At 44.1% G+C, this 24,941-nt stretch overlaps 1 protein-coding gene across 1 annotated transcript; it reads left to right on the forward strand.

Moving 5' to 3' along the window:
- The first annotated feature begins 3,574 nt into the window (after positions 1-3,574).
- Positions 3,575-24,604, forward strand: IYD (iodotyrosine deiodinase). Its single transcript, XM_064169295.1, has 5 exons — positions 3,575-3,762; positions 15,589-15,783; positions 17,255-17,414; positions 20,973-21,129; positions 22,996-24,604. The coding sequence occupies exons 1-5, from the start codon at positions 3,597-3,599 to the stop codon at positions 23,176-23,178; spliced, it is 861 nt and encodes a 286-aa protein (XP_064025365.1). The 5' UTR covers positions 3,575-3,596; the 3' UTR covers positions 23,179-24,604.
- The last annotated feature ends 337 nt before the right edge of the window (positions 24,605-24,941 follow it).

Below are 24,941 nucleotides of genomic sequence, written 5' to 3' on the forward strand. Positions count from 1 at the left end.
CTTCCCTGACCCCTCTGAGTGGATCGCTGGATTCCTGGATGTCATCCTCCTCCTCTTCCTCTTGTTGATCTGGTTGTCCCTGGCCTAGAAACAGAACCTTCCTCATAGCACTCTTAAACTCCTTGGAACCATCCTCTTTCTTGGCAGCCAACCTCACAGCGCTCTTCTCATCAGAGTACTGGGATCTGAGCATGTTGGCCAGGTCTCGCAGACTAAATGCCTCCTCTTCCTCCCCTTGCTCCCCAGAGGTCCCCTCTCTTATGTCCTCTTTTGAATCACACTTTGTCAAATGTTGTGTCTTTGCTTTCACTTTAGCAGGTGCCAATATGGCCTGTGCAGTGACAGACATTGATGTGTCTACTGGAGGATTTGAATCATTGGGGGTCTGACCTGAAGCCTGTGAGTTCAGATCTGCCTTAGAGCTAATAGGGTTCTGGTTGTCTGCTGGCTGGGGATTTGAACTGGCTGAGTTAGTGTTACTAGTGTTACTAATAGAGGGAACATCTTGGCTTTGATTATTTGCCTGTACTCCTGGGACTCCTGCCAACCCTGCCATGTTCTCTTTCCCACTAGGAGTATTGGCAGCTTTCCCAGAATCTGGAGAGGGAGTTATAGTTGCTGTCCCTTGCTGTGCCCTTGAGTTATCTTTGTTTTGGTTTGGATGGCTGGATTGTTTATCTTTCATTTTGGACACAGAGACCTTCCTAGTTCTTACAGGCATTGCACTCGAATTTTTCACACAGAATGTTAAAAGTATTATAAAATCAAAAATTATAAGCCTAGGACCACACACACCAGAAATGCTACAGTTTGACATGAATACAATTCTGAACAAGGGTTTGGCATCTCAGTTCTGGGTAAGATAACTCTCATCAGTGCTGTAGATAAGGCAGTAGTTTGATTGCTTGTAATGTTATTGGTAAATACCCCTGTAATATCACTAGTAAAATTTTCAGTGACATTAAAACCAGCATACCTGAGAATGAGATCGCCCCAGGCCCAGAAAATGCTTGTAAGTTTAGCTTTAACTTCTTAAAAACTGCATTAAGCAAGAAATAACCAATTTGGGCTTTGATCCAATTGTACACAAGAAAACAGAAAACAGGCCACACAATAGCCCCCACCAAGTAAAATAGCTGCTTCATTAGCTTCATTCTGATACCCAGAGTTAATTAACAGTCATTCAAATGAATTTCCCCCATGTTGGGGAGCCAAATAAAAAAATATGTGATGGTTTGGATGTTCTCTGCCCACACACACTTTAGAAATTACCCAGACTAGACTCAGCCGGCTCTGGGAATATAAATGAAGCTATTTTTTTACAGCTAGCACAATATACAAGCAGATATTTACAATATATACAGTTATAGACAGAAATAGACAAGGGAAAAGGTAACACAGAAACACAACTCCCCTCCCAGAAACCTGAGTCCCCAGGAGGGGCTCTCAACCACCCCTGCACCTTCCCCCTGCCCCTCTCAAACTTACCCCAGTCCTAAAGAAGAATAGAGGCTCAGACAGGGGGTTAAGAAGCAAAGGTGAGTGGAGGGTGTGTTAGAGAGATGCAGCTCAGTCAGCAGCCCAGCCAGAGAGAGACAAAATGGCGAGAGTGTTATCTAATGTTTTTGTTTCTTCTTCAGCAAGCCTATGAGTGAAGCAGACATCACCATTGTTTTCCTTTCACAGCCTGTAAGCTAGTTCTTCTCACCAAAACATTCTAGCTAGCTTCAAACTAGCACAACTGTATTTTTCTCTCTCTCTAAATATAATTCTGTATTTTCTCTCCAATTTTATTTGTGAGTTTAATCTCTCTCATCTCTTTTTAAAAAACCCACGACAAACATCTTCATCAATGACATTGATGAGGACACAGAGTGCCTGTTCAGCAACTTTGCTGAGGACACCAAGCTGGGAGGCTTGGCTGAGACAGCTGAAGGCTGTGCAGCCATCCAGAGAGAGCTGGGCAGACTGAGAGCTGGGCACAGAGGAACCAGATGAGGTTAAACAAGGACAAGTGTAGAGTCCTGCACCTGGGGAGGAATAACAAACTGCACCAGTCCAGGCTGGGAGGCGATCAGCTGGAGAGCAGTCCTGTGGAGAGGGACATGGGAGTCCTGGTGGATAACTATGAGACAGCAATGTGCTCTTGTAGCCAAGAAGGCCAATGGGATCTTGGGGTGTGTTAATAAGAGTGCATCTCACTCCCTGTGATAGGACAAGAAGTGATGGGTGTAAGTTGCAGCAAAAGAGGTTCCACCTCAACACAAGAGGAAACTTCTTTAAGGGTCACAGAGCACTGACACAGGCTCCCCAGAGAGGTTGTGCGGTCTCCTTCTCTAGATACTTTCAAGGCCTGTCTGGATGTGTTCCTCTGTGGTCCTGCTTTGGCAGGGGTGTTGGATTTGACGATATCCTTCGGTCTCTTCCAACCCCTCATATCCTGTAATCCTGTGATCCTGTGACGTGCCAAGACCTTGTGACACATCATCTCCTTAAATGCTTACATCCACAAATGCTCCCACTTACCTGGGTCAGGCTTATCCAGATTAATTTGCAATGGAAGACTTCAGAGCTGGCCTTGTGCATCACAAGATAAGGTTTCTCAGGGCTAGGGCTTTGCCATCACTAAAAAAGGGGTGATGGGTACTGGTGACTGCATGCAGTCAGGACCCCTATACCCTCTCTTCTTCACACTACTCAGCACTCCTTGTGCTGAGTGCATTTCTTTACCCAGTATGTCCCAATAGTCGCAAAGACTCAGATTCAGTGCAGCTGTGCTGACTCAGTTCCCAAGCAGCTGATCAAGGTAAAAATGGGTTACGCATTTAGACATTGACCTTTCTTGGATTAGGCCAGGATCCTATTACTATGTAATCTTTCTTTGATAAGACAGGTAAATCACAGTTTTAAAATTCACTACAGCAAGATACTCAGACCTCAAAAAGTCTTTAATTCCCCAAATTCTTCTTTCTTCTTCCCTCAGAACATCCAGGATGAATGCAAAGTTCTGTCAATTGTCTCATTTATATTTCATGTGGATGTAATGCTGCCACTATAGTTAATTCTTTTAATGACTCATTTATATGGCCAAAGGTGGTGCTGCAAGCTGATGCTCAGTTGTTGATATTCTCAGTATACGTGCACTCCGACTCATTTTATGGGTTACACATTGACGTCATACCATCGGTTTTTAAAAGACACATTCCCAATTGACTTTCTCATAATCATTGCCACCAGCAAGGTTACTGTGATTATCACAACAATAAATTGAGTGGGGAGACATATTTTGCCTTAGTCTGGTGTGTTGGAAAATATTTGTTTTATTTTGCACAGGAGAGCATTTATCGAGTTGTATGACCTCTGCTTGCCATTTATAAGCAGTTGCTTTCCAGAAAATATATAAGCCTGGGTCTCCTTAACGGAGGGAGCAAATCACAGATGAGAGTGTGGGGGTGGTGGCTGAAAAGTAAAAAGCAGAATAAGGTCAAGGACTTGGGTCCACCCCTTTCTGCTTACTCCTGTTTTGCTCTTTTCATCCTCCTCTTTTTCAGAGAAACTACTGAACTTGGAAGAAAGACTCTATATTGATAACAATCATGGCATTCTTTTCTTTCCTAACTCCAGTCTTCGTGGCCATTATATGTGTTTTGATTGGCGTAATACTGAAGAAGATTAAGCATGAGACTAAAAGCAAGCCTCTATCTCGTCCATGGGTGGATGAAGATTTAAAAGATGGCACTGACAACCAATTAGAGGAAGAAGGTAAGAGAAATCCTATCCATCTGAACACTTTTGTTGTTTATATTTTATCTGCTAATACGAGTAAAGTAAATGTGATCTTCTGGACTTTCTGCACACTGATAGCAATGCATAGTACTACACTGCTGCTATGCTCTGAGCTTGTCAGCTCCCTGAAAAGAGGCTCTTCTCATGTCAAATCAGCCTTGGTGTAAACTGCTGTTTCCTCCAGAACCCACAGGTCAGAGTGCAAAAAGACCCCTGTCTGTCCCTATGCACAGCAGATCACAAACCTATGAGGGACTCCATAAACAGTGTAGGGAAAGGAAGGAGATGCTGCTGAATTTCCCCCAGCCCTTTCCCAGACCTCATTAAAGGAAGCAAAGGAAAGACCTGAGCAGAGTTTCTGCAAACTAATTTTGTAGGCATCTCACCTCACTTTACCACCCAGTGCTAGATGTTTGGTCTCAGTACCCCCAGAAAAGCTGGAGATGGGTTTATTGCAATTACTAAAAAAGTCCTCCTTCTGTGACTTCTGAGAATGTTTATGAAAGCTTTACCTGGATTAGCACTGAGATAATTTGGGAGCTATGTTGATCAAATAGTTAACAAAATGTGGTGATGCTGCTAATGTGTTCACCCAGGTGCATGTTTAAACCTGTGCAGAATGCCTCTTTTTTTCAGTATTGATTTCTGATCCACACTTTGCTTCCTGGCTGTCCCCTGTAATATCCTTGTATTTCCTTGTGAAATAAGTATCTTCAGAGTTCTACTGCTATGATGTTTTTAAACTTGCAGTTAATGCAGCCTCAAGCTGTTTTCAAAGGATTTTTGTGGGTTTTTTAGTGCCACAGTGATACATTCCCTTGACTGCTTCGAGGAATCTTGAAGCTTAAATTCTTTTTCTGCATGTATACATATTTCTAAGAACCATTATTGCCCTTTTTCTTTTCTCAGTGTTCATTGTGTTTTGAATTAGAATTGTCTATCAGTTTCCAGAAATAGATACTTGCAACATTTTAAATCATGAGAACAATTTCCTGAATATACAAAACTTCTGTAAGAATTAGTTTCCATGTTGTGTTCTTCACTCTTCAATCCAAAATAGATTCTGTATAAAATTATCCTGTATTTCCGTTGTCACCAATGGCTTGCTAGTGTGAATAATGGTACCCGTGTCAGTAAGAGAATGGCAGAGCAGGGTGTGTGGAAGGTAACTAGGTGGAGATGCTGGAACCTACGAGCGGTAACAGAGAGCGCTGAGAGAGACAGCAGCCTGTCAATGCGGGACGTGAACAAAACAGGGGTGTACCAGAGCGCACTGAGCAAGGCTAGGGGCGGACCGTAACAGAAAGTGCCGCGAGCATGGTAGATAAGAAGCCGTGAAGCACACGACTGTGAAGATGCAAATAGCTGAGTCACAAAGACACCTGAGGAAGCCTCACGACCACCAGAGAGACCCCCAGGAGGATTAGCAGGCATGCACAACAGTTCCAGGTTAAAACGCAACCGCTTCGGGAAGTGTTTGGATATGCACTGAACTGCTTTGTGAAGGTGTATGTGAGCGGGAAACAAAACTCCTGCAGCTGCATGTGTGCAGTGCGCAGCTGCGGAGCTCAACGCCCCTGCGCCCAGCGCTGCTTCTTGCTTGCCAAAATAAAACTCCTTAAACTTATAGAAGTTTTTGGTGGCTCAATTTCAACACTAGCTCAGTTAAATTGCTGCAACAGCAACATTCCTGTAGGTAGCTCAAATTACAGTCTATGAATTATCAGTGACACCTTTGACTAGAGCTCTTTCCATCAGTTTAAAAATTTGGATCTAAATAAACAAAGATATTAGCTCTTGACAAGGACTGTCACTGCCACAGATCCATGTATATTTTATACTCTAGTTGATTTTTTCTCTTCACTCAGGTGCCATATTCGGACCTGTACCATGTTCAAATTGTTAACAAAATATAGGCAGGCTGATAGACACACTTAAGGAGTTGATAAAAGGAGATTTATTTCTTTTTAAACAAAACTACTCTCAATGCACCATGTCAGCCAAAATTAGATTAGATTTTCTTGCTATGCTGGTTTTAACAATGTTCAAGTAATCGTCTTTCCCTCAATGTCTTGTGATGTGAACAAAACTCTTTACTAAACAGGCATATTATTTATCTCCAACAAAATTAAAATAATTGCATGGTGCTGAGGCAATTTTTTCCTTCAGCAGGCGATAGTCTAGCGTAAGTGAGAAGAGAATAGGGCCATTATAGTTAGGATCTGCTGCTCTGCTAATGCTATAACTAAAGATCAAAACATACTCACCTTGTTGGCAGCATTAATATTTTCACTGACTGCATTAAATGTTGGAATGGTTACATGAATGTAAATACTTTTCTTAATAGTAAAGAAAATTTTACCGGCTGCATAAATTCTAACACTTCAGTGATGCATCTCACCTTATCAGAAAAGCTCATTTCTACTCAAATGTCTCAAGTGGGATTGTGTTTAAAGTTATGCTGAAGACAATTTGAGTTAGATGAGACGTAATGCTTTTAAGGCCTCCTGTAATCCAAGAGGAAGCAGTTAGGGACCTGTTGAGCCTCTTGAATCCTCACACATCTATGGGATCTATCCTAGGGTGATGAGAGCTGGCAGATCAGCTCACCAAGCTGTGCTCTATCATTTATCAGCAGTCCTGGCTCACTGGAGAGGTCCTGGAGAGGTAGCGGAGTCACTGTCCCTGGAGCTGTTTAAAAGGAGATTGGATGTGGCACTTAGTGCCACGTTTTAAATAATTAGAAGGTATTAGGTGATAGGTTGGATTCAGTGATCTCATAAGTCTTTTCTAACCTGGTTAATTCTGTGATTCTGTGCTTCTGTAAAGCTAGAATGGCATAGTTAAAATGATGAATTTTGAATAGCCTCCTGACAGAAAGGGGCATCTGAACAGCAAGTCTTCCAACATGTGCTCATAACCAAGCTGATGGCACTTTGCCAGCAGGGTGAAGTGCTCTGTAAAGAAAAGCACTGAACTTACTCAAGTGACATCAGCCCATGAACCATTCCTGAAGTGACAGTAGCAAGGATGTTTTCGCAGAGAGTGGCATACCTTTGAGCAGCAAAGCATTCAGTGTAATTAGATGAACTGCTTGGGCAGACTCAGTAGAGTCACTTACTGGTAGTGAAAGGTAGAAGAATGAGGGCAAAGTGCTCCCAAGCTTGTCTGTGTTATGTTTTCAGTAGCCAAAGAGAAGGATATTTCTCAGGGCAGCCAAACTCCCAGTTCTTTGATTAAGTGTATACCATTCATGCAGCCCATTTCCTTAATGCTTTAACTGGCAGTGTTTCAGATTTGTGTGTATATCCATCTGTCCTGCAATGTTTTCCTTTGTTTGTGAGATCCAGAATAAGAGGCTGTTTTGCTGTGGAATGGCAAGAGTGGTCTGTACGTGTGTCTCTCTAGTTCTGTCTTACACTAGCCTATGTGTGATTAGTAATTAGCTATGTCTTGAATGATGTGTCACAAGGGCTCTCTTCTAGTGTGGACAAGGAACAATGGGTACAAGATAGAACACAGGGGGTTCCACCTCAACATGAGGAGACACTTCTTTACAGTGATGATGACAGAGAACTGGAACAGTCTGCCTGGAGAGATTGTGGAGCCTCTTTCTCTGGACACTTTCAAAACCCACCTGAATGTATTCCTGTGTGGCCTGCCCTAGGTGATGCTACTTTGTGAGGAGGGGTTAGACTCGGTCTCTAGATGTCCCTTCCAAGCTCTAACATTCTATGATTCTGTGATAATGGTGACTTTCTTGGTCGTACATTCAAATCAAAGTGACTGGTGGATAAGACCCAGTCTATGGTAGTGTGGAGCATGAGGCTGAATTTTGTTTGTAGCCTAGTTACTTTGGAGAACAGTTGCAGAGATTAATAGCAAAGAATTTTTATTACTATGTATTTAATTGTGGACACTTTGGTCATGTGTTTTACTTAAAGACTACAAAGCAGTGTTCAAAAACCTAAACGTTCTATCTCTTCTGAAAATGCACTCATTGCTTGTGGTAATTCTTGTAAGAGACCTCTCCTACTGGGATGGACTATGCAAAATTAATAATCTGTGTTAATTTTGATATCCAAGTGATGATTGTTAATAACTATGAAAATTGTTTATTAACATTAAAACTCAGCAGAAAACTTACTCGCAAGGTTCAAAAATGCAGAGTTTGGAAATTTATACATGCAGGGAACAGACAGAACTAGATCATTTATTTCTTAAAATGGCAAGTGCAAATATTATACTGGATGAGGCTTTTAAGTATTTACTCACAAAGTATAAATCAAACAGTATCAAAAGTATGTGGAGAGGTTGCTGTTGGAGTTTCCCAGGCCCTTTTCTCAGGAAGCTGGAAGTCTGTAGCACAGTCTCTGACCTGGTCCTCTGGACGATCTGTGTATCTCCAGGACTTTCTGTCTCGACAGCAGACTTGCAGAGAGGCAGGCAGGACGCAATGCAGTGTGCAGTCTTGGCACAATGTCACGTTGGCTGTGCAGGCCGATCCCCTGCAGCCATTTAGAGCCTGTTCCTGGTCAGCTCTCCAGGCAAATTCAGGATGCAAAATGAAGCAGCAGCAGCCCTGTGCTACCTGCTTATCTCTTTTATGAATATCCAGCCTAATGGAGCATTGGACATAGAGTAGCCAATTGGAATGGCACTTTGCCAAGCCTTACCATATTAGGTGAAGTCAGGGCTTTCTCCTCCCCCTCCCATGGTTGCTTCATGAAGCACAGAAGTAGGGGGAGCAGGGGAACATGTCTGAGCAAGCCAACATGGATAAGTCCATGTTTGGCCTATCAGGCCTACCACCACATCTACTTACTTACTTAGGACAAGGAGCAACGGGTGTAAGTTGCAGCAAAATGTGCATAAACTAGAACACAGAAGGTTTTGCTTAAATGAATGGAAGAGCTTGGAGGGTGATGGAGCACTGGAACAGGCTGCCCAGAGAGACTGTGGATTTGCCTTTTCTGGATACGTTCAAAACCTGCTTGGATATGTTCCTGTGCAATCTGGTCTAGGTGACCCTGCTTTAGCAGGCAAGTCAGAATACATGATCTCCAGAGGTCCCTTCCAACCTTTACCATTATGCATTTCTGTGGTTTAGTTGAGGCAATATGACGCTCTTAAAGATGTATCCTGATCTAGATGTAACCTTGGGGACCTTTATAGTTGTCACACTATCCCAGAAGACAGTGCATCTCAAAAAGCAATGCTTTTTAAAGTCATATTAGTCTTTTATTTCTTTACAGCCTTACCACAATATCAGTTATGGCTTATTTCTTTATTATTATTTATATGTTTCCTGCACCACTCAAAGCAAGTACTGTTGTTACTGCATTTTTGTTCTTCCCTCTTCATCACGTTTTGTTTCATGGCTTCCACAGGCAGTTGTAGCTCATCCAGTTTGCTGTCTAGGCCTCTGCACTCAACTGACCACAAGCAACACTCTCTTTAGATTAAGTAAAGCATCCAACTCAGTTCTCCCAACTCATCAAGTAATTTGATCACTGCTGAAAGAGGAGGCAGCCACAATAACTGAGGATGCAGAGAAGGCAGAGATACTGAATGCCTTCTTTGCTTCAGTCTTTACACCAAAGGCTGAACTCCCCTATGGACTCCAGACCCTGGATAAAGGAGAGGAAGCCTGGAGGAGGGAATGCTCCCCACTGGTCAGTGCAGACTGGGTTAGGGATCAATTGCACCTATTGAACATTCACAAGTCCATGGGTCTGGATGGGATGAACCCAAGGGTGATGAGAGAACTGGCTGAGGTTATCTCTCTGCCACTCTCCATCATCTTTGCCAAACGGTGGCAGACAGGAGAGGTGCCTGAGGGCTGGAGCAGAGCCAATGGCACTACACTCTTCAAAAAGGGCAAGAAAGAGGTTCCAGGGAGCTATAGTCCAGTCAGCCTCACCTCCATCCCTGGAAAAATGATGGAGTGGCTCCTGCTGGAGGGCATCTCAAGGCACTTGGAAGAGAAGAAGGTTATCAGGAGTAGTCAGCATGGATTTACCAAGGGGAAGTCATGCTTGACTGACCTGACAGCATTTTATGATGCCATAACTGAATGGGTAGATTCAGGGAGACCTGTGGATGTAGTCGGCCTTGACCTTAGCAAGGACTTTGACACTGTTTCCCATGACATTTTAGTGAGCAAGCTCAGGAGGTGTGGGGTAGAAGAGCAGGCAGTGAGGTGGGTTAGGAACTGGTTATAAGATAGAGTTCAGAGGGTGGTGATCAATGGTGCTAGGTCCAGCTGGAGAGCTGTGACCAGTGGTGTTCCCCAGGGATCAGTGCTGGGTCCAGTCCTGTTCAGCATCTTCATCAATGACACTGATGAGGACACAGAGTGTCTGCTCAGCAAGTTTGTTGCTGACACCAAGCTGGGAGGCTTGGCTGAGACAGCTGCAGGCTGTGTGGCCATTCAGAGAGACCTGGGCAGACTGAGAGCTGGGCACAGAGGAAGCAGATGAGGTTCAGCAGGGACAAGTGCAGAGTCCTGCACCAGGGAAGGAAAAACAAACTGCAGCAGTACAGACTGGGAGGGTGTCCTGGCTCACCAGAGAGGTCCCAGGAGACTGGAAACTGGCCAAGGTGATCCCCATCCACAAGAAGGGTGGGATGGAGGAACCTGGGAACTACAGACCTGTCAGCCTGACCTCAGTGCCAGGGAAACTGATGGAGCAGGTTAGCTTGGGGGTGATAAGAGAGCACCTGAGGGATGGCAAAGAGCTCAGGTCCAGCCAGCATGGGTTTAGGAAGGGCAGATCCTGCCTCTCCAACCTGATCTCCTTCTATGATCAGGTGACTGCTTGGTGGCTGTGGGGAGGCCTGTGGATGTGCTCTATCTGGACTTCAGCAAGGCCTTTGACACTGTCCCCCACAGCAAACTGCTGGCTAAGCTGTCAGCCCATGGCTTGGATGGCAACACTCTGTGCTGGGCTAGGAACTGGTTGGAGGGCTGAGCCCAGAGAGTGGTGGTGAATGGTGCCACATCCAGCTGGCAGCTGTCACTAGTGGTGTCCCTCAGGGATCAGTGCTGGGCCCCATCCTCTTTAACATCTTCATAGATGATCTGGATGAGGGCATGGAGTCAGTCATCAGCAAGTTTGCAGATGACACCAAGCTGTGGGCAGATGTGACTGAGTTGGAGGGCAGAAGGGCTCTGCAGAGGGACCTTGACTGCCTGGACAGATGGGCAGAGCCCAATGGGATGGCATTCAATAGCTCCAAGTGCAGGGTGCTGCACTTTGTCCACAGGAACCCCATGCAGAGATACAGGCTGGGGTCAGAGTGGCTGAGAGCAGCCAGACAGAGAGGGATCTGGGGGTGCTGATTGATACCCACCTGAACATGAGCCAGCAGTGTGCCCAGGTGGCCAAGAGAGCTAGTGGCATCCTGGCCTGCATCAGGAATGGTGTGGTCAGCAGGAGCAGGGAGGTCATTCTGCCCCTGGACTCTGCACTGGTTAGACCACACCTTGAGTATTGTGTTCAGTTCTGGGCCCCCCAGTTTAGGAGGGACATTGAGATGCTTGAGCGTGTCCAGAGAAGGGCAACGAGGCTGGGGAGAGGCCTTGAGCACAGCCCTACGAGGAGAGGCTGAGGGAGCTGGGATTGGTTAGCCTGGAGAAGAGGAGGCTCAGGGGAGACCTTATTGCTGTCTGCAACTACCTGAGGGGTGGTTGTGGCCAGGAGGAGGTTGCTCTCTTCTCTCAGGTGGCCAGCACCAGAACGAGAGGACACAGCCTCAGGCTGCGCCAGGGGAAATTTAGGCTGGAGGTGAGGAGAAAGTTCTTCACTGAGAGAGTCATTGGACACTGGAATGGGCTGCCCGGGGAGGTGGTGGAGTCGCCGTCCCTGGAGCTGTTCAAGGCAGGACTGGAAGTGGCACTTGGTGCCATGGTCTGGCCTTGAGCTCTGTGGTAAAGGGTTGGACTTGATGATCTGTGAGGTCTCTTCTAACCCTGATGATACTGTGATACTGTGACACTGTGATACTGTGATCTGCTGGAGAGCAGCCCTGTGGAGAGGGACCTGGGGGTCCTGGTGGCTAACAAGTTCCCCATGGCACAGCAATGTGCCCTTGTGGCCAAGAAGGCCAATGGGGTCCTGGGCTGTATTAGCAGGAGTGTGTCCAGCAGATCAAGGGAGGTTCTCCTTCCCCTCTACTCTGCCCTGTTGAGACCTCATCTTGAATACTGTGTTCAGTTTTGGGCTCCCCAGTTTAAGAGGGACAGGGATCTGCTGGAGAGGGTCCAGCAGAGGGCTACGAGGATGATTAGGGGACTGGAGGGCATGGCTTATGAGGAGAGGCTGAGGGACCTGGGGCTGCTTAGTCTGGAGAAGAGAAGACTGAGAGGGGATTGGATAAATGTTTATAAATATCTGAGGGCTGCCAGGAGGTGGGGGACAGACTCTGCTCACTGCTGCCTGAGATAGGACAAGGAGCAATGGGTGTAAGTTGCAGCAAAATAGGTTCTGTCTCAACACAAGGGGGAACTTCTTGACTCTAAGGGTCACAGAGCACTGGCACAGGCTCCCCAGAGAGGTTGTGGAGTCTCCTTCTCTGGAGCCTTTCATGGCCTGTCTGGATATGTTCCTGTGTGATCTGTGTTAGATAGGATTGTCCTGCTCTAGACTCAGTGATCTCCTTGGGTCCCTTCCAACCCCTAACATCCTGTGATCCTGTGATCTTACTCTTCATGCTTCTTTACATCAACATTAATCTGCGCATTCATGGTTTATCACCTACCTGTCTTTCTTCTCTCTGTTTCAAAATCAGGTACAGAGATTATGCACATTTCTTCCAACCTTTGCTCTGATTTAGCATTTTTGATATTTCTAAGACTAGCTTCAGTATCTATAACTCAAAATGGGTGGCAATAGTTTTGCAATAACACTAGAAAAAATTATGACCCAAATGAGGCTTGGATCTTATCTGGAGGCAAAGTTAGCCTATGAAGTCTTCAGCAGCAGCTGAATAAGAAGTACAGTACCCTGAATGTATGCCATTTCCTACTTTCTGAATTTTGATAAAAACCTCATCATAAGAAATTAAATAGTGAGAACCCATTAAAATACTTGAATTCTAGAGTTAGTTTTATTTGACTGTTTCCTAGGCTAAAAATAGTCTGTTTCCCAGGGGCATTCACAGTATCACAGTATCACAGTATCACACAGTATCATCAGGGTTGGAAGAGACCTCACAGATCATCAAGTCCAACCCTTTACCACAGAGCTCAAGGCCAGACCATGGCACCAAGTGCCACTTCCAGTCCTGCCTTGAACAGCTCCAGGGACGGCGACTCCACCACCTCCCCGGGCAGCCCATTCCAGTGTCCAATGACTCTCTCAGTGAAGAACTTTCTCCTCACCTCCAGCCTAAATTTCCCCTGGCGCAGCCTGAGGCTGTGTCCTCTCGTTCTGGTGCTGGCCACCTGAGAGAAGAGAGCAACCTCCTCCTGGCCACAACCACCCCTCAGGTAGTTGTAGACAGCAATAAGGTCTGCCCTGAGCCTCCTCTTCTCCAGGCTAACCAATCCCAGCTCCCTCAGCCTCTCCTCGTAGGGCTGTGCTCAAGGCCTCTCCCCAGCCTTGGGGCCCTTCTCTGGACACGCTCAAGCATCTCAATGTCCCTCCTAAACTGGGGGGCCCAGAACTGAACACAGCACTCAAGGTGTGGTCTAACCAGTGCAGAGTACAACGTGGTAAATCTGTGAAATGCTCAGGGATCATCACTCCAGCACACTGGCATAATCACAAATACTACAGGCTGACCTGAAATTTTCACCAAGGCACTAAACTAGCGCCTACTTTCAATAGAGTTTTCTGGTCATGTTAAGCCCTCTGATAAACACTGCACAGCTTCAGCTTATTTTAGAAAGTTTTTCTGTTATCATGAGAAAAATGTTTCTCCTATTTAAAACCTCCTCTCACACAAGTGCCTGTGGATTAAAGGAAGATGTGTGTCATTCTATGTGACTGCTACATCTTGGTTCAGCACCCCATGTTTTTGTTGTCAGTACCTGCTATGCAAAAGTTGGATTTGGAGAGGGACAATTAATTTTACTGAGTCAATCAAGACGAATTTAGGAGACTACCCAGCTGCCAGGCCCTTAAGTCCTTTGAGAGAAGTCTGCAGGAGATGTTATGTGCCCAAAGCTTCTGTGATTTTCTGCCCTGTCTGTATCCATGGGCATATTCTATACATTTTTGGGGCATCACTTTTTCTCTTAAATACTTTGGTTGCCAGCCATCCTCTCAGCTTTCCTTGTGGATACCTGCTTTTACATAGGGGTCCTTGAAAGTGGCAAGGAGAAGTGTGGAAGGGATTGGAAGGATACAGGAACAGCAATGAAAGTGTTGTGGAAATTTCTGAAAGAGATCACCGGAATCCTAGCAAGGGACAAATCCTTGTCAGCTCATTGCTAACAAATAGTAAACAATCTACGTTACTAAATGTAACCCACAAAGGGAACACTAGGAATAGGCATCTTCTCCCCTTTTCAGTTTGAGTGCAATTTTTACAAGGGCTCATTACTGCCCATTACTGTGGATGCAGGTCCTTGCAGACTGTAGCTGAGGTTGCTAAACACAGGCATGAAATGCTAAACAAAACAAATATTCTGGGTGACTTCTGGTATGCAAAATGAAATCTATGTTGTTTGGAGACCCGAATAATTCTGGTTAGATTCAGTATACGAAACTGGATATTTTACAGCCTCTTACACATGCTGTGAGCCACACTTGTGAATATTCCACTGCTGTTTATACAATGAACAAAAAAATCAGCCTGATCTCTAAGGCAACTGAAACACAAAAAGAATTGCCATGTGAATTTTCACCAAAGATTGTTATGATTCCATAATAATAGTGTAATGGTGATGAAAAAAATATTAGAATATTTTTTCCTGACTCAGCCCTCTGTGCCAGACTGCTCAGTACTATTGACTAGTCAAAATGCAGAATTTCAATGGCTTTAACATCTATATCATAGTTGCAAAAAATGTTATCCCTGCTGATTCTAGGAACGCAGAAGAGAGAGATCTCAGAGACAACAGAAGCGGTATTTTGTGGTATATAAAAAACCCAATAAGACAGATTTAAGTGAAATGTGGAACCATTTTGAGTTCCTAAATTAAAGACAGGAAATATGATATCCTACATTTGATATGTTGTTATCCTAAGTGCAGATGCCTGACGTCGATTTCCTCTTATGCTTTTATCATGAAATCAAGAACTTAAGCACAAAGTCACATGTGTGCAGAGCCTATTCTTCTAATGCTTCTGCTATGAAACATGAATATGGAAGAAGCTGACATTCAGCTCTTCAGAGGCAATTTTACACATATTGGTACTTAAGCCATCTCCTTAAACTAAGTATTTTCTTTTATTAGTCTGCTCAGGAGGGAGCACACATGTTCACGTTTACTTACTGAGAGCAGTGGGCTAAAACCTTTCCACTGCTCTTTCAACTGGTAACCCATTTTTTAAAGCAGGCTTGCAGACTGAAGCAGAGAAAGGCATAACTTTTTTGTGGATAACACTTGCTACAGCCAGCCAGGACCATCCTGCCTCTTGGTATTTAAACAAGTTGTTTATTCAGTAGTTGGAGCTAGGAATCAATGAACTGTGTCAGCTACAGCCTCAGACTTTGCCTTTCCAGTGGTGTGGAACTGCAATGTATACCAATGCAGGACAAAGTGCACTACAGTAGTGAATGCCAAAGATATAAACAGCTTTCTCCAGGAAAAAAAAAATAGTACTCTAACTGCTTTTTATTTTCTTACAGAGGTTGATGAAGAGTGGCAGGGACTTGATGAAAATGTTGCCCACATCCCGTTCTCTGCAGAACGCTACTCTGAGGCTGAAATGATTAAAAGGTCACAGATGTTTTATGAACTTCTTAACAAGAGGCGGTCTGTCAGGTTTCTTAGTGATGAGCCGGTCCCCAGAGAGGTCATCGATAACATCATCAGGACAGCAGGTATGGCACTGAGTGGTTCGAGGTCTGAACAAAAGAGAAAGGATCAGTGTTCAGCTGTGTAAAAATGAGGTGGAAAAGCCAAGGGAATTGGCATTTGGTGATGCTTTCCCTAGGTACATCTGTAGCTGTTGTGGGTTTAAGACTGTATATCTTAACCATAGAGTTGAAAAGTCCTCCAAGGGACTAGATACGTGCAGGAAATGGTAATCATTTGCTACTTTATCCCATAAGCCATGCATCTGCTATATAACTGGGTTTCAGAGTCAATTCAGCCCTTTTTCCCTTTTCTGCCTCTCCCTTCCCAGTGCAGATCCTTTATCTCTTGTGATGTGGGGGAGGTTTGCAGCCTGGCTTAGCCTTGGCAAATCTGGGTTTGTAGCTGCACCATTCTGCTTAGCTTGGGGGAGTAGGGAGGAATGGTGGGAGGCCTGGGAGGGCATTGAAATCTGGTTTGTTGGAATAGTTTTTGGCTTAATGAGATTGTTGTAAGCTGAAATGTGAATTTGGGTGTTTTGCATTTGTATAAATAGTGCAAATATTTGTAAATAGTATTTCCCTTTAAATTTCCAATTCTGTGAGGAGCATTTTAATTTTTCTCCTTTTGGGAGGGTTGAAATATCTTTCTGTCCACTCTAAAACTAAAACTAACACAGTATTCATAATGAATGAGTACCCATCGACTGATTGGGAATTACTCAGCCTGAACGGCTTTATGTCAGAAACTAGCTTGTGTGTGTGTGAATGTGTTCAAGAACTTAAAATGTTTTAAAACATGTGAGATCTAAACAGTCTCCTTGACCTATTTGTCTGTGAACCTGCACAAATAACTGTATTTTTCGACTTCTAGGCAGTTAAAATATTCTCCAGTGGTGTTGGCGCATAATGATGAGGACTGAATGAGCAAGTGCAGATTTAATATGTGCACACCTACATACTCCAGCTTGTTTTGGAACAACAAACTCAAATATGGTACATGTCTGCAGCATGCAGCTCCTAATGCTAGTCAGCAACAGATTCCTGTTGATGATCACTTAGCCTTGTTTCCCTACTTGCCATTAGCTTTGCCCTTCAGCTAAAATTGCATCTCAGAGTTAGTTACATAGTCAGACCCCGTGACTCTTTTGGTATAATATTTTGCAGTAATGTCACTGAATGCATGTACTGCACCATAATACTGCCTCATCTTAAGAAGCACAAAGAAATTTTTACAGATCCCTAATTTTGTTTTCTGGTAAGATGGCTGTATGGAAGGACTAACCTCTGTCACTGAATAGGACTTCACATCCTTTGAGAAAGAAAAGAACAGGATTGTCTGCCAGAATTTATCTCAGTCCTTTTGTTCCCATCTTATCCACTGTTTTGTCATTGCATTGCTCTGTCAGTCAGCCTGAAAGCCTGAAAAGAAGAGCTGATGCCTCTCACTGCTCACTGTCCTTCCTAGGTTTTAATCTTCCCCTGTTTTTATATGAAGGTACTTCACCCAGTGGAGCACACACTGAGCCCTGGACCTTTGTGATAGTACAAGATTCATATTTAAAGCATAAGATTCGTGAGATTGTAGAGGAAGAAGAAGAAATCAACTACAAAAGAAGGATGGGAGACACATGGGTTAATGACCTGAAAAGACTGAGGTATGAACATGTTAGTCTGCTAGGGGGTTGGAAGCTATACTGGGAAGTTGTTGTCATGCTGCTTTTTTTTTTTTATCCTTTTTTTTTTTTCTTTCCTTCCTTCTCAATTGATTTCAGGAAGGAAAAAGCAACCCCAAACCTGAAAATAGTTGTCTCAGTTTTCAAAACCTCATTTAAAAAATGTTCTTGTAAGTCTGTGCTCCTTGACTCCCCAGTTGTCTGGTGCTGCTCAGGAGGTCAGCTGTATTTCCTATGTCCTGATCTCAGAAAAAGAAGGAAGGTGGGGTCAGAGACTGCTCCAGCCAGGGAGTTGCCACTGTCACTATAATGTGGTATTTTGTTAATTGACAGCTGGGAAGTAAAGACTGCTGTCTGAGGAGAGTAGGATTCCCACGCAGCAGGAGCTGAAAAAAAGTATTTATTACCTCTATGTCCTTCCTGGATGAATTGTTCTAAGGTCATGATGATACATAAAATACGAAAACTCACTATGTCTGTGTGCTTCAGTCTTAGCAAAAGAAAGATGAATTGACTTACATTGTGTATGTTCTTTTCTGTCTCATGGCTTTGTCGTGATTCTCAAGATGATGAGAATCTTACTGAAAGCAGCACAATTTGAAAATTGAAGTTATAAAAGGAAAAATAAGCTTGTCTTGAATTCTTCTAGTGACCTTTTCTAATTTCTGTTCCCTCTCACTTTCAATCTATTTCCAAGATTGACTTTAAATGATGAGTAGAGTACTGCTTTGGTGACTGGTTCATAAAATTGATTAGTAAAAGGGATTAGACACTCTCTATCCTGAGAATTTTCCAAGCATTTAGGTGCCTTTTTTTTTTCTTTTTTTTGTAACACTGGTGTCGTAACTCTTATCCCAGTTTTGTCCTGTTTGTCAAACTATGTGGGATACCCTTCTCTGGAGACTTTCAAAACCCACCTGGATACATTCCTGTACAAACTACCCTAGGGGATCCTGCCTTGGCAGGGATGTTGTATTTGATCTCTGGAGGTCCCATCCAACCTCTAAAGTTCTGTGATTCTGTGAAACCATGAAGTCATTGGGATCTTGACCCAAGGCCTGCAAGTGCTGAATTAGGCAATATTTCATTGTTCCAAATGCCCTCCAAACTCTTCCTGACTTACTTATCTTCACATGATAGGAAGACATCTACCAAGTCTTGGCTTGTCAAAGGAAGCATATGTGCAAAGCTTCATAGGCTTCATTTGCCCTACTTGTTTCATAATGTTATTTCTCAGGTGCTTATGTGCTTTGTAAACAACTGAAAGGCAGCATTTTGAGTGAGAACATGTTTTCTAAATCCTACATTATAATTGTATATATTGTCATAAAAAATTCAGAACCAAGTGAATTCTGATAGGGCTGAAATATGCAGAAACAGAACATTTTTTGCTCTGAGAATATATTTAGCATTACACTTTTGAATTCTTCTGCCAGCAGTTTTCCCTGCAATCACAAAAAAGTCCTGGAGGTAACAGATGGAGCTGCAAGTCTGCAAAATTTCAGGAAATAAATGATCTCAAAGGCAAGTGCTTGTGAGGCCAGTTCATAGAAAAGAGGTCGAGAACTACCTCCTGTTTTTATACGGTTCCTCTTTTCAGAGTGAAGTGCATCAACTCCCCAGCTGAATCTGTTAAAACTGAGAAATCCTTTCAAGTTTACTTTTGTGAGATTTGTTGTTGTTAGTTCGGTGGGGGGTGTTTGTGGGACTTTTTGTTGATTTTGTTGCTGTTTTTCTGGGGGGTTGTGTTAAAATTGAGCCACCAAAAACTTAGAGCTAAGTTGAAGGAGTTTTATTTTGGCAAGCCAGGAGCAGCGCTGGGTGCAGGCAGTTTATCTCCACAGCTGCGCACTGCACACATGCAGCTGCAGGGTTTTTATTCCCCGCTCACACACACACTCACAGAGCAGTGTAATCCAGATTTTATCATTGCCCAAAACGGCTGCAGTTTTTCCTGGAACTGTTGCGCATGCCTGCTAATCCTCCTGGGGTTCTCTCTGGTGGTCGTGAGGCTGAAGTAACGAGTCTTCCTCAGGTGTCTTTGTGACTCAGCTATTTGCATCTTCACAGTCGCCTGCTTTACGGTCTCTTATCTACCGTGCTCATGGTGGTTTCTGTTATCGTTCATCCCTAGCCTTGCTCAGAGAGCTCTGGCACACCCCTGTTTTGTTCATGTCCCCTATTCACAGGGGGCTATCTCTTCACAGCGCTTTCTGTTATCGCTCGTAGATTCCCACGTCTCCAGCTTAGTTAGCTCCAACACACCCTGCTCTGCCATTCGCACAGTGACAGATTCTCATTTTCTCATACTCTTATATTCTGCTTTGCCATTCTTTTATTGACATGGGAACCATTTTTCACAGTTGTGTGTTTTTGTTTGCGTTCGGTTTTGTGTTATGAAGGGGTTTATCTGGGTTTTGGGGGGATGAAATATGAGGCCGAATTTAAAAGGGTTTGAATAATTTAATATTATATACACAAGGAATCTCCCCCTTTTCCCCAAACTTATCTACAGCTACCCCACACAAGTTCTTTGTATGCGGTTGTGAAATTATATTACAGAATGTCTATTTACAGCAAAATCAGGAATTGAGTAGAGGTTTGGAAAGATTTAGTTTGTGGCATGAAAGTGCCACTGGTAAAATTACTGAGAGTCTAATGCTCGAATCAAGGCTGCTCAGTTACTCACTGGCTGGAGTCAGTTTCGGTGATCCCCAATACGTGCGGCACAGCCACGCTGTTGACCCTCATGGGTTTGAATAGTTCAGTTAGGGATTATCGGGGCGCGCTGTCTGAAGGCTCCACGGGCACGATCGAGCTGGGGAGGGCGGCTGGGGCGGCAGCTGGCCGGGAGCGCCTTGGTCAGTTCCCTGGGCTGGTGCGAGGTGCTGTGGGCTGGAATCATGCAGCGGCGGTGGCCCCAAAAGTGGCAAAGCGGCTAGCGGCGGTGGGTGGAGGAGGGGAGAGGTGGCAGGAGCACTGAATTGTCCCTTTTATGAGGTTTGTGCCCGAGATTGATGGTCCTTGGCCACAGTTCTGTCCAATAAGGGTCTGGCAGCAGGCCAAAACATACCAAATAAGGTGAAATCCACGTGTCCGGTACCCCAAATACGGAGGGGGCTCAGGCGGATCCCCACCCTAAGCAGTGAGCTTACACAACCTGTTTGCTTCAACCTTCAAGCAGGCAGGCCAGACTCGAAGGCACCAGTCCTATTGTGCTCCTTTGTCCCCCTTGATTTGTTTTCCCCAGGTTTGGGCAGGGTAACACCTTTCGGGGGGACAACATGTCCGGGCATGAATAGATTTGTAAACACGGCCATCTGGACCTGTATGTGACCCTCCACCACAGTTTGTTGTCTGATGTTTTTTAAGGAATGTTTCTATTTAAGCTGATAATACTTACTCCTTTGTAGTAAATGGTCTAAGCTTTAGTCTGCTGCTATAATTGTGCTGTACCTTCAGTGCCCCTTTGCAGAGAGCAAATGTGATTTATTGGAAAGCAAAAAGGTTGCAAAATCTTAAAGCATTATTATTTTGCAGAACAAACTGGATCAAAGAATACTTGGACACTGCTCCATATCTGATCCTGATTTTCAAGCAGGTATATGGGCGGCATCCAAACGGCAAAAAGAAGACCCACTACTACAATGAAATTAGTGTTTCTATTGCCTGTGGTGTTCTGCTTGCTGCACTGCAGGTATGTTGGCTGAACCAACACAATATGTGGGAGTCAATGTATCAGTTTGAATTACAAAAGAGGGTAGAACCCAATTTGTATTTTAACAGTAAAAGCTCTCTGGATTACTCCATTTTCTGCAATATGTCTTCATTTTGATTTTTGAGTTTTGAAGTTATTCTGCACAAGCCTACATCTGAGAAGGTGATTTCTGTCCTCAGTACTGGTTGCCAAGAAGAAAAAAGTAATGCAGCTTACTTGCAGACCTCTTTCAGCCTTCAGCCCCTGTGGTTTCTGCCTTATGCTAACAGAATTGACATGGCCTGAAGACTACTCAAGCATGGCTCTGAGGTGCCACACTGGCCCCTTCTTTGAATTAATCACTAAAATACAGTTTAACTTCAAATAATTTTTAGTACATTATGCTGGTGGGGGCGAAATCATGGATGTATTTCACAGAACAGGCTGTGCCTTTTCAGTAAGTCTTTCTGAAGCTTTTCTGAAAGTGATTTCTAAAGCTCAGCATGTTTGACACCAGCCAGCTGGATTTTCTCAGTAGTTTCTCAGTGTTCCATTCTGGTGTGTTCACACAGGTGTTTAAACAGTGAAGCTATTCCAATAGTTAGCTTGGACTGTCAGCAGGTGCCACATCTTGTGTCAGGCCAATTTCCTGGCAAGACCTGACATTCTTCTTCCATTGTCTTTTGAGTGACACTTCCCTTCCTGCATGGCTGTTTCTTAGCAAATCTGAGAAGTGAACAGTGTTGAAGCACATTGCTGAGATGTTGCTGCTCTGCAACTGCACAATGCTTTATATTTTCCCACCATGGAGCTGAGAGCAAAGAGAATTCACAGGGAATGGGGAGAACCAGCACTAGCATGTTAGTCAGAAGCAGTTGGAGTGACAAGGCTCAACTTCTGCCAGAGTTAGCCCACCACTGAGTAGCATTTCTCAGGCTCCTTACCAGCTGTTAATCTCCTTAGTACTGTTTCTTTCTCAGGTCTTGGAAATAAATTGACAACATTGAAGAGACAATAACATTCAGCAACACCATTATTTTTAGTTCTTTCCCTCAACATAGAGACTTCTTCAACATGAGAGGCCCATTGTCTGAACACCTATGCCTGGCTGATTTTTATATCTCAAAACCCACCAAATTCTTGCCTTACATAGAAGAAGAGACTGAAACTCACATGTGCAATTCTCAGGAAGCACCTGAGCTGTGTGGTTACATCTTTGATATTGTTACATCATTAATATTGTTACATCTTTATTATTTGTCGAATTATTTAGCTTTTTTGTGAGATTTCATATAAGAGGAGCAGTGATACATAGATATATTTTGGGGTTTTGATGTAAGCCAGAACACTGGCCACTGTGAGAGATGACAACAGACTCCCGTGACATTTCTGAAGCAGAGCCTCTGTTCCTGTCCATTTGAAGTACAGCTTTTGAGCAGGAATAAGTGCTCACAAAACTGTAAGGCATCTTCCTGCCAGCTCTATGGAGGCAACCAAAACATTTCTCTGTATGAGCTAGATGAACCCAATGGGATGATATTCCAGTGATATCCTCAAAACTGCCTCTCAACTTCATGGGTCCCCCATTGCACTGAGCATTGCAGGCAGGTTTCTGCTGTACAGCATACATGTATGTCAGGCAAAATGTGCTGTTGCTGGGGTGGAGTACTTGTTTAGAAAAGCAGGCATCTTCTGTGGTCCTACTGAGGCTATGAGTAAATCAGGTGTTTGTAGCCTGCAGCAGTCTAACAAAGCAGCGGTTCTGGGGTACTCAGTAGAAGAATATGTACAGGTTTGGTGGGAACAGTGGCTACAAATGCAGCGCACAGACCTCTGTATCACTTTGTTGCTGTTTGTCTCCTGTAGAACGCAGGACTATGCACGGTGACCACTACACCCCTCAACTGTGGGCCCCAACTCCGGACACTGCTAAAGCGCCCAGCAAATGAGAAGCTACTCATGCTGCTCCCTGTTGGCTATCCCAAGAAAGATGCTACTGTGCCAGCTCTGACCAGAAAGCCACTGGAAGACATCATGGTGGTCATGTGAGACCAGTGCCACAAAGAAGAAACAGGTCTCTTCTGCTAGCAGAAACTGTTGTTTCCATGTGTCCTCCTCCTACATTACAGCTGCTCTGTTTACATCTGAATTTCTTGTAGTGATAGTAATCTACTAATAGGAGTAAACAGTCAGATACTGTGCCTTTGACAGGTGCTGTTACCAGTGAGTCCAGGCTGTTGTTCTACGCAGAATGGCATTTAAATGACTTCATGATGATTGATCATGGGGTTTTTTTTTAATGCATTGCAGGGACAAATCTTTTCTTGAACTGGAATGTATTCTCTCCTTACAAATTTTAATGGAAGTTGTTGTTGTGGAGGCAGAGAATCAATGTGGTCAAGGATTATAAAAATATAATTATTTTATTTTCCTGAAACCCCATCTCCAAAACTATATGCAAAATTAGTTTAGTTTATTAACAGATTCAGTTTTAGTGGGAATATCTTCCAAAACAGGATATTATACATAAATTTAGATATTTAGGAAGTCAGGAAATGGAAAAGGCTAAGCTATAAACACAGCTTTACCCCACTATCAATCAGGCTGGGCAGAAGATTAAGGGAACAGCTTACTCACAGAGGTGACATAGGCATTCAGCAGTGAATGGTTGCAGTTGGAAGCAACCTTCAGAAGTCACCTCGTCCAACCCTGTTCCTAATGCAGGTTCACCTAGATCAGGTTGCACAGGAACAAACCAGGTGGGTTTCTAAAGTTTGCAGAGAAGGATCCCACAACCTCTCCAGGCAGCTTGTTCCAGTTGCTCTGTCACTGTCAAAGTAGTTTTTCCTTAAATTAAATTGCAGTTTGTACCCGTAGTCCCGGCAAGAGGGGCTTTCATATCACACCAAGTGAGGCATACTTAGGATAATATTAAGGCTACTTCCCACGAAAGCAATGCTCCCTACTAAAAGTCTTGTCTACAGGCAACATGGGAATGGGCGCCAACGGGAGTTGCCCTTTGGAAGACAGTGCTGCCGATTCCCGTGTTGGCACTGCCCCCTCGTGGGGTTGTGTTTCCTGCCAGCTTTGCAAGCAGCAAAAGATAAAAACACCGAAAGACAGTATTCTGTCCTTCCCTGAAGATATCTTTTGTGAAACACTTTCTGTTCTTTGTTGCATGTAACATCAGCCAAATTCAGACAAACTGCTTAGGCTAATTTGCTGCACCTTGTCATATTTAATATGGCCTGCTGTAAGATGAGCAAGTGGAAGGGACAATATTTTGCAGAGGTGCAGCTTTTTGTGTTATTATTGCCTCTGTCACCCACTGTGCTTCACATCATCTGTGGTATGTCAATGTCAGAAAGTTTCGTATTCACACCCAGCCTACAGCAAAGTAAAAAAAAAAAATCATGTAGACACATGTTTGCAAGGTTTGAAAGCTCAACTGAAGAGAGGGGGGGAGCTAAACTGAGCCAGGGTTGACTGGCTGCAGGTTCACAGTTATCAGGAATACATATTAAAGTTGCTACAGCAAGTTTTCCTTCCCTACAGATGCTGCCTAGCCACACCTGGTCCCTTTGCAAAGCAGTTTCATAGAATCGTAGAATCAGTCAGGGTTGGAAAGGATCATCTAGTTCCAGCTCCCCTGTCATGGGCAGGGACACCCTACCCTAGATCAGGCTGGCCAGAGCCTCATCCAGCCTGGCCTTAAACACCTCCAGGGATGGGGCCTCAACCACCTCCCTGGGCAACCCATTCCAGCCTCTCACCACTCTCATGCTGAACAACTTTCTCCTCACGTCCAGTCT

This window comes from Pogoniulus pusillus, chromosome 31 (assembly GCF_015220805.1).
Source record: "Pogoniulus pusillus isolate bPogPus1 chromosome 31, bPogPus1.pri, whole genome shotgun sequence".
NCBI lineage: Eukaryota > Metazoa > Chordata > Aves > Piciformes > Lybiidae > Pogoniulus > Pogoniulus pusillus.